The sequence below is a fragment of the Armigeres subalbatus genome, chromosome 2, assembly GCF_024139115.2.
Source record: "Armigeres subalbatus isolate Guangzhou_Male chromosome 2, GZ_Asu_2, whole genome shotgun sequence".
Classification (NCBI taxonomy): domain Eukaryota; kingdom Metazoa; phylum Arthropoda; class Insecta; order Diptera; family Culicidae; genus Armigeres; species Armigeres subalbatus.
The window spans coordinates 442,322,648-442,333,790 of record NC_085140.1 but is presented as its reverse complement, the minus strand read 5'-3'; the positions used below and the strand labels follow the sequence as shown (position 1 = coordinate 442,333,790).

General features: G+C 43.4%; 1 protein-coding gene across 1 annotated transcript; it reads left to right on the top strand.

The window, feature by feature from the left end:
* Positions 1–6,526: 6,526 nt before the first annotated feature.
* On the top strand, positions 6,527–9,913 carry LOC134210403 (uncharacterized). Its single transcript, XM_062686452.1, has one exon. The coding sequence runs from the start codon at positions 6,527–6,529 to the stop codon at positions 9,911–9,913; it is 3,387 nt and encodes a 1,128-aa protein (XP_062542436.1).
* The last annotated feature ends 1,230 nt before the right edge of the window (positions 9,914–11,143 follow it).

The window sequence follows — 11,143 nt, the reverse complement described above, 5'->3', positions numbered from 1 at the left end:
TGTGTTGTTGGGCGGTGATTCGATGCCGCAAGTGCACCAAACTAGAGCTATTACAGTTCCTGGAGGTGCGCGTTCGGCAAGCGATATCTACATATGCCGAAAATGTGAACCATTATATGGTTTGGTTGGTTTTGGATGGGATGTTTGTCGCCCTCAACGAGACAGTCTGCCATGAACACAAATTTACGAGCACCAACCTGACGACAAGCGATCGGGAGAAGCTTTATTGATGTTGTAATTTGGTTATTGCTTTATATGATATTTTATGTTTAATAACAATTCAGTTAATAAAGATGCATTTTTGTAAGTGAAATCCAATACGGTAGATGGTAGATGTGAAAGTTTTCGTGAGGAACGTTCATGAACTACGTCAAACTTGGTAGACAGATAATTATATTTAGAAAACCGTTCATGGCATTGTAGTGGAACAAATAAATTTTTTATTGAAAACATTTAAATGTTTAAAGGATATGAAAAACACAATAATTTCAAAATAGCTTTAAAACGGACTAAATTGACGCCTGATGTGCACAACCACTTTTAAACTTTCCTAAAACACATTAAGCGACAGAGCTCCTGCCGAAGCCCCATATGGGCAATCGTTCCCCGTGTCAAAAGATCTTCATGCATAAATCCATCAACCAAGCATCTTCTCACGAAGAAGAAACAATCGTTCCTCGTGGAAAATTCCCACAAGCGAACGTTTTTCAACCAGCAGCGAAGACGTTGAGCGACAGGATGCATTTTGCTTGTTTGCCTCGTGCCACCAGCCAGCTTCAAGGGAGGCAACGTCGGCCAAAGGACTGCCGCCACCAAGAAAGCTTTCGCGCGAAACGATGCACCTAAAAACATCCTGCCAATCACACTCGTAGGGCTCGCAAAGAGGAAGACCCACTCTGCAACGGTGGCGTTCTTATCCTCTCCAATTTCCGGTCTCGAGGATTGCCACTCGCCGACCGCCCGCCGTCCGTCTGGTACGATGTTTTTCCCGAGAGTCAAAAGGAAGCAGACATAAATTGAATTTCTAGCTCCAGCGCATCGGAATTGTAACATTTTATTCGAACTGTTGTAGTGCGAGTGGGGTACCTTGTTGTGTGATCCACCGGCTGACTGACTGACTGACTGACTAGAGAATGCTCTTCGCTCCTGTTTCAACTCCGAGGAAGGTCCGCAATAACGCAACCGACGCGTCATTCAATTGAGTTGCATTTTTCCGACCTGCACAAACCTGACGACCGAACGGCGCGTTTCGCTTCCCTGGAAAAGGACAAGGGCTGGGGCAATCAGGGGAATGCAAATATTCAATTACGAACAAAAGAGACGGACAGCGATAGCTTATTTCACGCTTATTTACGGGTTGAAATTTAATTTCCAAACAATTTTGAAACGCAACTCGTCTCATTACTCCCTTTTACTCGACATAGATAGCCGCATCATCTGGTGAACTTCAGGGTTCAAGGCGGACAAAAATAAAAACCAGATTTCTTTCCTTAAATTGAAACATATTTATTAGAAGCTTTATATGGATTGGGAGGTGGGAGGGTCCATATTTAGGAGCGGAAAAGAATCTTTGCTTAACTATTCGAAGTATTACTTTTTGATCCTAAAATAACCTGAAAATACTTGAGGCCAATGTTTAAAAAGAGAAAAGGTGCCGATTGGCCGCCTTTTTGCATCAGCATTTCCCATAGTGGACCTGCAGGTGCAGTGTGGCTATGTTCGATGCCACAATGCGCGATGGCGTGCGAGGCGTTCGGTGGTGCGACTTCCGTTCACGTGCTGCTGTGCTTTCATGTCTTGGGAATTTGCATTCGCATGTTGTTTGTCGGACGGGGCGGGTATTCTTCGGAGGAAAACGCTGGAAAATGGGAACAAATCGTGCTGGGCCCGTGAAGAGCATCGCGCCCGGTTTTGATTGACTGACGGATCGCCTGCCTTGGCGTCCTTGCCGTCATCGTTGCGTTGGTTGGTTGGCTGGTTGAAGAATCGTGTGGAAAAATGGTTGTCAAAATCAATTTCACTATTGTTTCGCTTATTGCTTCATTTGTTTAGGCTAGATGTCTGATGGGGTATTTCTGGGTTGTTGATAGGGCAAAATTATGTCATCCAGTACTTGAGGTGTATTTATGGTTTGGGTCTGTTCAAATATTACGTAACGCGAAAAACGTTGTTTTAAGGAACCCCCCACCCCCTCGTAACAAGCTGTAACAAAATTTAGAACTACCCCCATCCCTATGCGTAACGCGTAACAAATACTTTTATTTTAAATCTTGTTTTTGGTAGAATTTGTACCGCGATACAATGAATTATTATTTTTTGTGTATTTCATGCTATTTTGAAGACTATTTTTTGAAAAATTTAAATGTTTTTTCTCAGTTGTTACGCGTAACAATTTCTCAAAGAACCCCCACCCCTATATTTTGCGTAACAAATCGTAACAAAAATAAAACAACCCCCCACCCCCTATTGCGTTACGTAATATTTGAACAGACCCTTTAAGTGTGTTTTTATTAAAATTTATACCACTGCTGCTGGGGAATTATTTTAATTTCACAATTTAATTTGCGGTTCTATTTGCTCTTTGTTGAAGAAAGTTTTTAAGGTTCAAATGTCATACATCAAATTGTCTTCTTTTTCTTGCTGTTCGCATTATTTTTATTGCGGAGAGCCTCTCATTCATTTAGATGTGAAGTACGCAAATATTTCAAAAGACTTCAAATTTCATATTTCTTATAGACAAAAAAACAAGACTCCTGAAAAATTTTCAACTAGTTCGGATAAAATTTCAAGGTGGCTCAAGTCGATTTAGTGTTTTTGGGTTTTTTTCAATTTTGAAAAAAATCTAACAAGAGATATAAACGCCAAAACTCATCGCAACAACCTCTGAACGGAAGCTATTGGTGTGCTCTCCAAGTCTTGTGAACATTGCGATTTGTTTCGTTCACGTTTTGATCATGTTAAAGAGATTTTCAAGTTTTTAAGTGCATAAAAACCCCTAGAAGTCGTTGTCCCCTAGAAGTCGCTGATCTAAAAAAATCTTTAATTTATTACAAATCATTGCTAATTTATTATATTATTATTCTTCTTTTTTCCCTGGACTTTTTTGTAATATAATTGCCAATGTGCGATTTACCGTTAAATTCTTAAGAATCAAAAGCTAGACATTTGTCATAAATTTACACGTTAGGAATTCTTCAAACAAGTTACTCGAACAAAGAAGCTTTGATTTGATGATGATGATGATGATGATGATGATGGTCCCGCCACATACCCCTACAAAGGTTTGAGCTAGACGATTTATCTTTAAGATAATTAATTGAATTTAATTTTTCAACAATTTAATCAGATTTGCAAAACAAAACAAAAACGATCTGATTACCATCACAGATATAAATTTCATAACTTTCCATTACTATCCAGCAGTAATCTTATGTAGTACCGAATTCTGGAATTACTATTTAGCAAAAATAATAAATGTAAAAAACTGTTTAATTCATCTACAGATTCTCATAAGTATCAGTAGTGATGCTTCGAGTTCATAAAAATGCAAAACTACCTCTCGCACAGATTTCAAAAGTTCCACCACTTGTTACTACCATGCCCTCTATGGTAGAAGCATACAAACATATTGTAACGGCGGTACAAAACGCAAAGGTTGTAGATTAGAGTCACTGAGATGTAAGTACGATCTTTATGACTATCAAAAACACAAAATCTAAAATGAGATTATATTTTAGCTTTAAAGCATTGTTTGCCAAATATAATAAGGAAACTGCTAAAAGGATCGTGGCCGTTTGATTTGCGTTTTGTACCGCCGTTACATTCTTTAAAGATCTCAAATCGCGCCCTCGAAGAGGACCAGAATAAGATGGTTCTTACGACTCGAGCAGCGGCGAAAGCAAACGCCGAAAGGCCTCAGCCTATTTGTGAAACATGCAAAAATCCCAACCACGTAACAGATATGGTAGCTTGCGAGCGTTGTAGTCGTTGGTACCATCGAGCGTGTGTGGAGGCCCGATCAAGAATGCATAACAAAATTATAACAAGGGGAGTTATTTATTTCAGGAAAATCTTGTAACAAAATGTTTTATAAATTTTGCTGGTTAGTTGTTAAAATAACAAAAATTATATCAAAAATTTTGGGGTTGTATACAGGACACGACCGCTCGACGTAAACTGCGTAAAACCATATATAGTACACTGAACCAATTATTCCGCTCTATATAGAAGAGAAGGAACCATCCCACCTTCACTACTACCCATCTTTAGCAGCATCTCCCACTCTGTGAGGGAGTAGTGACCCCACTGTCTAGCAGCTGGGCCACCCCAATTCAATAATTGATAATACCCTAAAAGTAGGCAATTACCATGGATTGGAACGCGCTGCATAGGGAATGCATGATGCATGAAAGAACTAAAATTTTCAATAGTTTAGCGTTGATAATCAAAAGTTTCAATACTACTGGAAAATTGGTGGAGAGTTTGCGAATCGATTAATATATAAATCTTTAAAATCCATTGAAAGATGAAGGACCTATTAACGTTACAAATCTTACATGATTTCGTGACGGTCCCAAATTTTGAAATTTTCATTTTACACCCTGTATCCGAGTCTTCCCCTTAGACGTAGTTTACGTCAAAATACCTCTAGCCGTAACATGATTAAAACAGAGGTTGATACCTTCATATCAACATTATAACAAGCGTTGATATGATTTTTCTGTACAAAAGGGTAATTGCCTACTTCACGGATAGAAATCTGGTACCCTACCACGACGCATTTCCATCCATAATGTAGGCAATTAACTTTGTTTCAGCTATGTATTAATATCGAGCGGGTTCAAGTTATACTGAAGGTGATTACCTCCGATTTTTGTTTCCAATGTCTACAAAAAATGTAGGCAATTATTTTGTGAAAATATTCATAACTAATGTTGTTATAATTATGATATGAAATTAAACTGGCCGAAGACACATTTTTATCGAATTATCTAATTATAACACACGTTGTTTTAAATAACAACAATTGATAAAATTTAGTTATAATTTTGTTATGCATTCCTGATCGGGGGTGGCTGAGAGTTTCACTGGTAAGTGGACGTGCAAGGATTGTGTCATGGAGGTAATCATCAGTGGCGATTCGATTTCTGGACGAACTAGTAGCACATCACTATCGACCAGAGTTCAACTGCAGTTGATGCGACTCGAAGAGGAAAAAAAGGCTCAAGAGAAACTAATCCTTGAGCAACAGGAACAGGAACGTGTTCGGCAAGAAAAGGCACTGGCGGCGAAAGCCGCTCTCGACAGAAAATATCTCGACGAGAAATATGCTTTGCTTATATCTCAGGCCGAGGTTGACGAGGTGGCAAGTCACCGAAGTCGTCGGAGTCGTATAACCCGTGAAAGTCGCAATAGCAATGTTCAGGAGTGGATTCAGCATATGGACGAAGCAGCTGGGGTAAACCCAATGCCGGAAAATGTAGACGACATCTTTCCACCGATTTCAATTGGTGTAGGACTGAACGTGCCGTGTGGACTGTGGAGGAATGCTAACTAGGTATACCGGCGCAAAGCCTAAGCAAGCATCGAATAAAGTGCACGATGGAGCCCAAACTTCTCACCCCAAGCCTGCGAATGAATTGGTGGTCGAAAATATGTGTACGGAAGGTACATCTTCTATGGCTGGAATGAAAGATCCGGTTACAGCATCTACACCGATTCGATCTAGTGATATAGTTCCACGGCCAGTGGTGCAAAGCGTACAACAATCACTATCGTTGAATGTGCAGCCGATATATACACAACCAGTATATGCACAGCCAGTGTTTGTTCAACCGATACAGTCGCAACCTACGCTATCAAAGCTGGTTCCGCGACCGCCTCTACCCACCTTTTTGTTCCCAGAGCCAATAACAATGTCCAAGCCATCGACGTCTCAAGCAAATGCCTCTATTCCATCACAATCGTTTCTAGTATCGAAGACAGGTAGACCAATAACGTCTAGCTTTGAATTGCCTTTGTCCGCCAGGCAAGTGGTGCCTAAGGAACTCCCAATTTTTAATGGGAATCCTGAAGAATGGCCACTTTTTGTGAGCAGCTTCCACAACTCGACTGTAATGTGTGGATACTCGCAGTCAGAAAATCTGACGAGACTCCAGAGATGCCTTAAAGGCAAAGCATTGGAGGCTGTTCGGAGTAATCTGCTGCTACCGACATCGGTCCCGAAAGTTATGGAAACTCTGGGGACATTATTCGGGAGCCCAGAGCGGCTAGTTCAGTCGCTGCTCAACAAAGTACGCAGCGTTCCAACTCCAAAAGCAGACACGCTTGAAACGCTGGTCAACTTTGGTCTCGTGGTCCAAAATCTTGTTGGTCATCTTATAGCCGCTAGCCAGCAACCTCATCTGACCAATCCAACCCTGCTACAAGAGCTGGTGGATAAATTGCCACCAAATCTCCGGTTGGACTGGGCTGGTTGTACAAGAAGAATGTCCGACCTGTTGATTTGGGAACGTTTTCCGAATATATGAGTGTTATCGCTTCGGCCGCGAGTGATGTAGCGCACTTCAGCGATTTCGACGGAGCTCGCACTGGGGGAAGTGAGAAGCAGCGAAAGGAGAAGGCTTTCGTAAATGCACATGTATCTGCTGAACCGCGGAGATTCGAACAGCAAGGAAAGAAAGCAGAAAATCAGGAGAAACCTTGCTACATCTGTCAGAGCTTGAAGCACCGAATCAAGGACTGTCATAAGTTCAGGTCTTTAAACTTCAGTGATCGGTTGAAAGCGGTTGAATCGCACCAACTATGTTCGATCTGTCTCGTTCCTCATGGAAGATGGTCCTGCAAGTCGACGCGCACCTGTGGAGTCGGTGATTGTACTAAAAAACACCATCCGTCTCTTCATCCGAGTCAGCAGACTACGAGTAAACCGTCTTCCAACGAAAGCACCGGAGCTCGGCCGAAATCAGACGCCGTAGTCAATGTTCACCGTCGTATTAGAAGTGCAACAATATTCCGTATAATCCCGGTGGTTTTGTACGGTAGAGAAGCTCAGGTATCCACGTTTGCCTTCCTTGACGAAGGTTCCTCGTCCACCCTCATCGAAAAAGAAGTCGCAGATCAATTGAACCTTGGCGGTGAGCTACAGCCGCTATGTTTGACGTGGACGGCGAAGGTTTCGCGCCATGAAAAAGACTCCAGAATGGTCAGCCTGAAGATTTCAGGGCCAGAAAACATCAAAAGTTTGTCATTGACCGGCGTAAGCACCGTTCGCCAGCTGGACCTTCCGGTACAGTCGCTGAAATATGGAGAATTATCTCAACATTTTCCTTATTTGGCTGGGTTACCGGTGAAAAGCTACCAAAATGCCGTTCCTAAAATCCTGATAGGGTTGGACAACATCAAACTATCATTGCCTCTCAAGACACGTGAAGGATGGCCAAGCGGACCGGTGGCAGCAAAAACGAGGTTGGGATGGACCGTTTTCGGTAGTATCGGTAACTCAAAAAAGATTTCAACATCTCCAGTTTTGCACATCTGCAGAAGTGTACAAGATGAGAAACTTCACGACCTTGTAAAGGGATATTTCGCGGTGGAGAACCTGGCAGTTTCCGTAACGGGTGGGCCAGAAGCGGAAGATGATCGACGAGCGAAAGAAATTCTGCGACGAACGACGGTTAAGAGGGCCGATGGCCACTATGAAACGGGATTGTTATGGCGAAGTGATGCGGTGGAGTTGCCGTCTAGTTACGGTATGGCAGAGCGACGACTTATCTGTCTAGAGCGAAAATTGCGAAAATATCCTGAATTGCAAGCGAATCTGAAAAAACAAATTTCTAAATATCAGAGCAAAGGCTACGCTCACAAAGCCACGTCCCAGGAGTTGCAAGAAAGTGATCCGAGCCGCACATGGTATCTCCCGCTCGGGGTTGTTACGAACCCACGAAAACCCGGAAAGATACGTATCATCTGGGATGCAGCTGCCAAATCAAATGGTGTGTCCCTAAACGACATGCTGTTAAAGGGACCGGACCTTCTTTCGTCATTACCAGCTATATTGTGTCGCTTTCGACAGCGGCAAGTCGCGATCGCAGGTGACATCCGTGAGATGTATCACCAGCTGAAAATCAGAAAGGAAGATCGACAAGTTCAACGTTTTTTGTACAGAAGTGACCCAGCCAACGAGCCTGAAGTGTTTGTGATGGACGTGGCTATCTTTGGATCGACTTGTTCACCGTGCTCAGCGAACTTCGTGAAAAATATGAATGCGATGAAGTGGAAGGATCATTATCCGGAGGCGGCAACGGCGGTTGTAGAAAACCACTATGTGGACGACTACCTGGATAGTCGCGACACAGCAGAGGAAATGGCGAAGCTAGCATCAGAGGTCCGAAGTGTGCAAGCAGCAGCTGGATTTGAACTTCGAAATTGGCGATCAAACTCGAAGAAAGTTTTGCAGGTCCTAGGAGAGAATATGGCAGAATCACCGAAGGATTTCAGCGTCGACAAGGAGAGACAAGTGGAACGCGTTCTGGGTATGGTATGGTTGCCGAACGAAGACATTTTCGTGTATTCCGTTACTTTACCGAATGAACTTGAGCGATCAACGTCAACAAAAATCTTCACAACAAAGCGAAGCATTTTGAGATTTGTTATGAGCATTTTCGACCCGCTTGGCCTAATCTCGAACCTACTGATTCACGGGAAGACAATTATCCAGGATTTGTGGAGAGCCCAAGTTGGATGGGATGATCCTATTCCAGCAGACATCTTGGAGCAGTGGGAACGATGGGTTGCCCACCTCTCCAAGTTAAATCAAGTTCAGATTCCTCGCTGCTATTTTCCCAATTACCAACTGGGCACGCTGCATACATTGCAGCTCCATGTATTCGTAGATGCAAGCGAGTTGGCCTTTGCCTGTGTTGCCTACGTCCGAGTCGTCGACCAAGGACAGCCACGATGTTCGCTAGTGGCCTCGAAAGCAAAAGTTGCTCCATTGAAGCCTTTGTCAATTCCAAGGATGGAGCTTCAAGCGGCGGTAATTGGATGTCGGCTAGCAAAGTCTATCGCAGAATATCACACTCTTCCGATTACACAGAGATTCCTCTGGAGTGATTCAAGAACAGTTTTATCGTGGATCAACTCTGATGCACGCAAATATCGCCAATATGTTGCAGTACGGATTGGTGAAATTCTGGAGGAAACTCAGTCCGAGGAGTGGCGATGGATACCCACCAAGCTTAAAGTCGTGGATGAGGCCACTAAATGGGGAAAAGGACCCTTGTTGCAGCCAGATGGGCGTTGGTTTACCGGACCAGATTTCCTCTACAAGGCGGAGAATGAGTGGCCCCAAGAGCGAGTGTCTATAAACACCGAAGAAGAACTTCGTGCTATCCACGTACATCATGTGCAGTTCATGCAGCCATTTCTTGATATTGATAGATTCTCTAAGTGGGAGCGAATGCTTCGGGCAACGGCATATGTATACTCGTTTGTAGATCGTTGCGGGAAATTAAGAAAACAAAAAGCCAAGATGACTGGATGTATACTGTTGCAAGAGGATTTTGTTCGATCTGAGAGAGCGCTATGGAGACTTGCGCAGGCGCAAGGATTCGCGGAAGAGATTGTGATACTGAAGAAAAATAAAACGTCAAATGGAGAACGGCTAAGACTCGAGACAGACAGCAGAATCAGACATCTATCACCATTCTTGGATGAGTTCGGCGTGATACGTATGGAAGGTAGGACAGAAGCATCTCCCCTGGCAGCGTACGATGCAAAATATCCAGTAATCCTGCCGAAAAATCATCACGTGACTGAACTTTTAGTGGACTGGTGTCACAGACGTTATGGACACCAAAACGGCGAAACTGTGGTCAATGAGCTCCGCCAGCGTGCAAAGAACCAAATTTGAAAGTCGTTTGTTTTAAGCATTAAATAATAATAAATTAAGCATTAAATAATAATAAATTAATATATATATAATTAATATTAAATAATAATAAATTAGCAATGATTTGTAATAAATTAAAGATTTTTTTAGAACAACGACTTCTAGGGGACATAGTGTTTTTATGCACTGAAGAGGTCTAATATGCATGGATAAACTCGAATATACTGATGAGATTAAATTATGGCATATGTTATTCCTATAAGAGGGTCAAGCGAAGCTTGACGCAGTGCTAGTCAATGATCCGCTAGCACGTTCAGAAGGAACGGGGTCGAGTCATGGATTGACGTAACGCTTGTCAGTCCTGGTCTGGCACCAGACTTGGACCGGAGGATGGATGACGGTTACACCCATAGTGATCATCTAGAAATTTGCTTCAGGATCGACTAATGTCTGAGGTCCGGTCCCTGTCAGCTCCGTGGGTGGAGGATCAATCAGTTCGACAGCAAAGTTTTCACTGCTGCACTGGGCAGTTATTGACCGACCCAACTGACCAGCTGAAACGCTGGTTCGAGCACTTCGAACAACTTTTTCAAGTGCCAGCCAGGCCATCACCACCTCGGCATGATCTGCCTAGGACCCGACGTATAACTCGCGTCAATACCGAAGCTCCATCACTGTTAGAGATTCAAACAGCCATCCAAAGCATGAAATCGAATAAAGCCCCAGGGGTCGACCGCATATCAGCCGAGATGCTCAAAGCTGACCCCATGACTTCCGCTCAACTACTGCATCGTTTATTTCGTAATATCTGGGACACTGCAACTTTCCCGGTCGACTGGATGCAAGGTATCTTAGTGAAGGTGCCCAAAAAGGGTGACCTGACTGTATGCGATAACTGGCGAGGCATTATGTTGGTGTGTACCGTTCTCAAAGTTCTATGCAAAATTATCCTAGCACGCATTCAGGAGAAGATGGATGCGACTCTTCGGCGGCAGCAGGCCGGATTCCGGCAACGGCTGGAGGTGTTCATTAACAGATGCCTGCGGTATATAATTCGGGCCTGGTGGCCTCACAACTGGATCTCAAACAACGAGCTCCATCGTCGTTGTCACCAGAGGCCGATAGCAACAGAAATTCGGGATCGGAAGTGGGGTTGGGTCGGCCACACTCTACGTAGGGGCGGAAACGAAATCTGTAAACAAGCATTAGACTGGAACCCAGCGGGACATCGCAGCAGAGGCAGATCCAGAG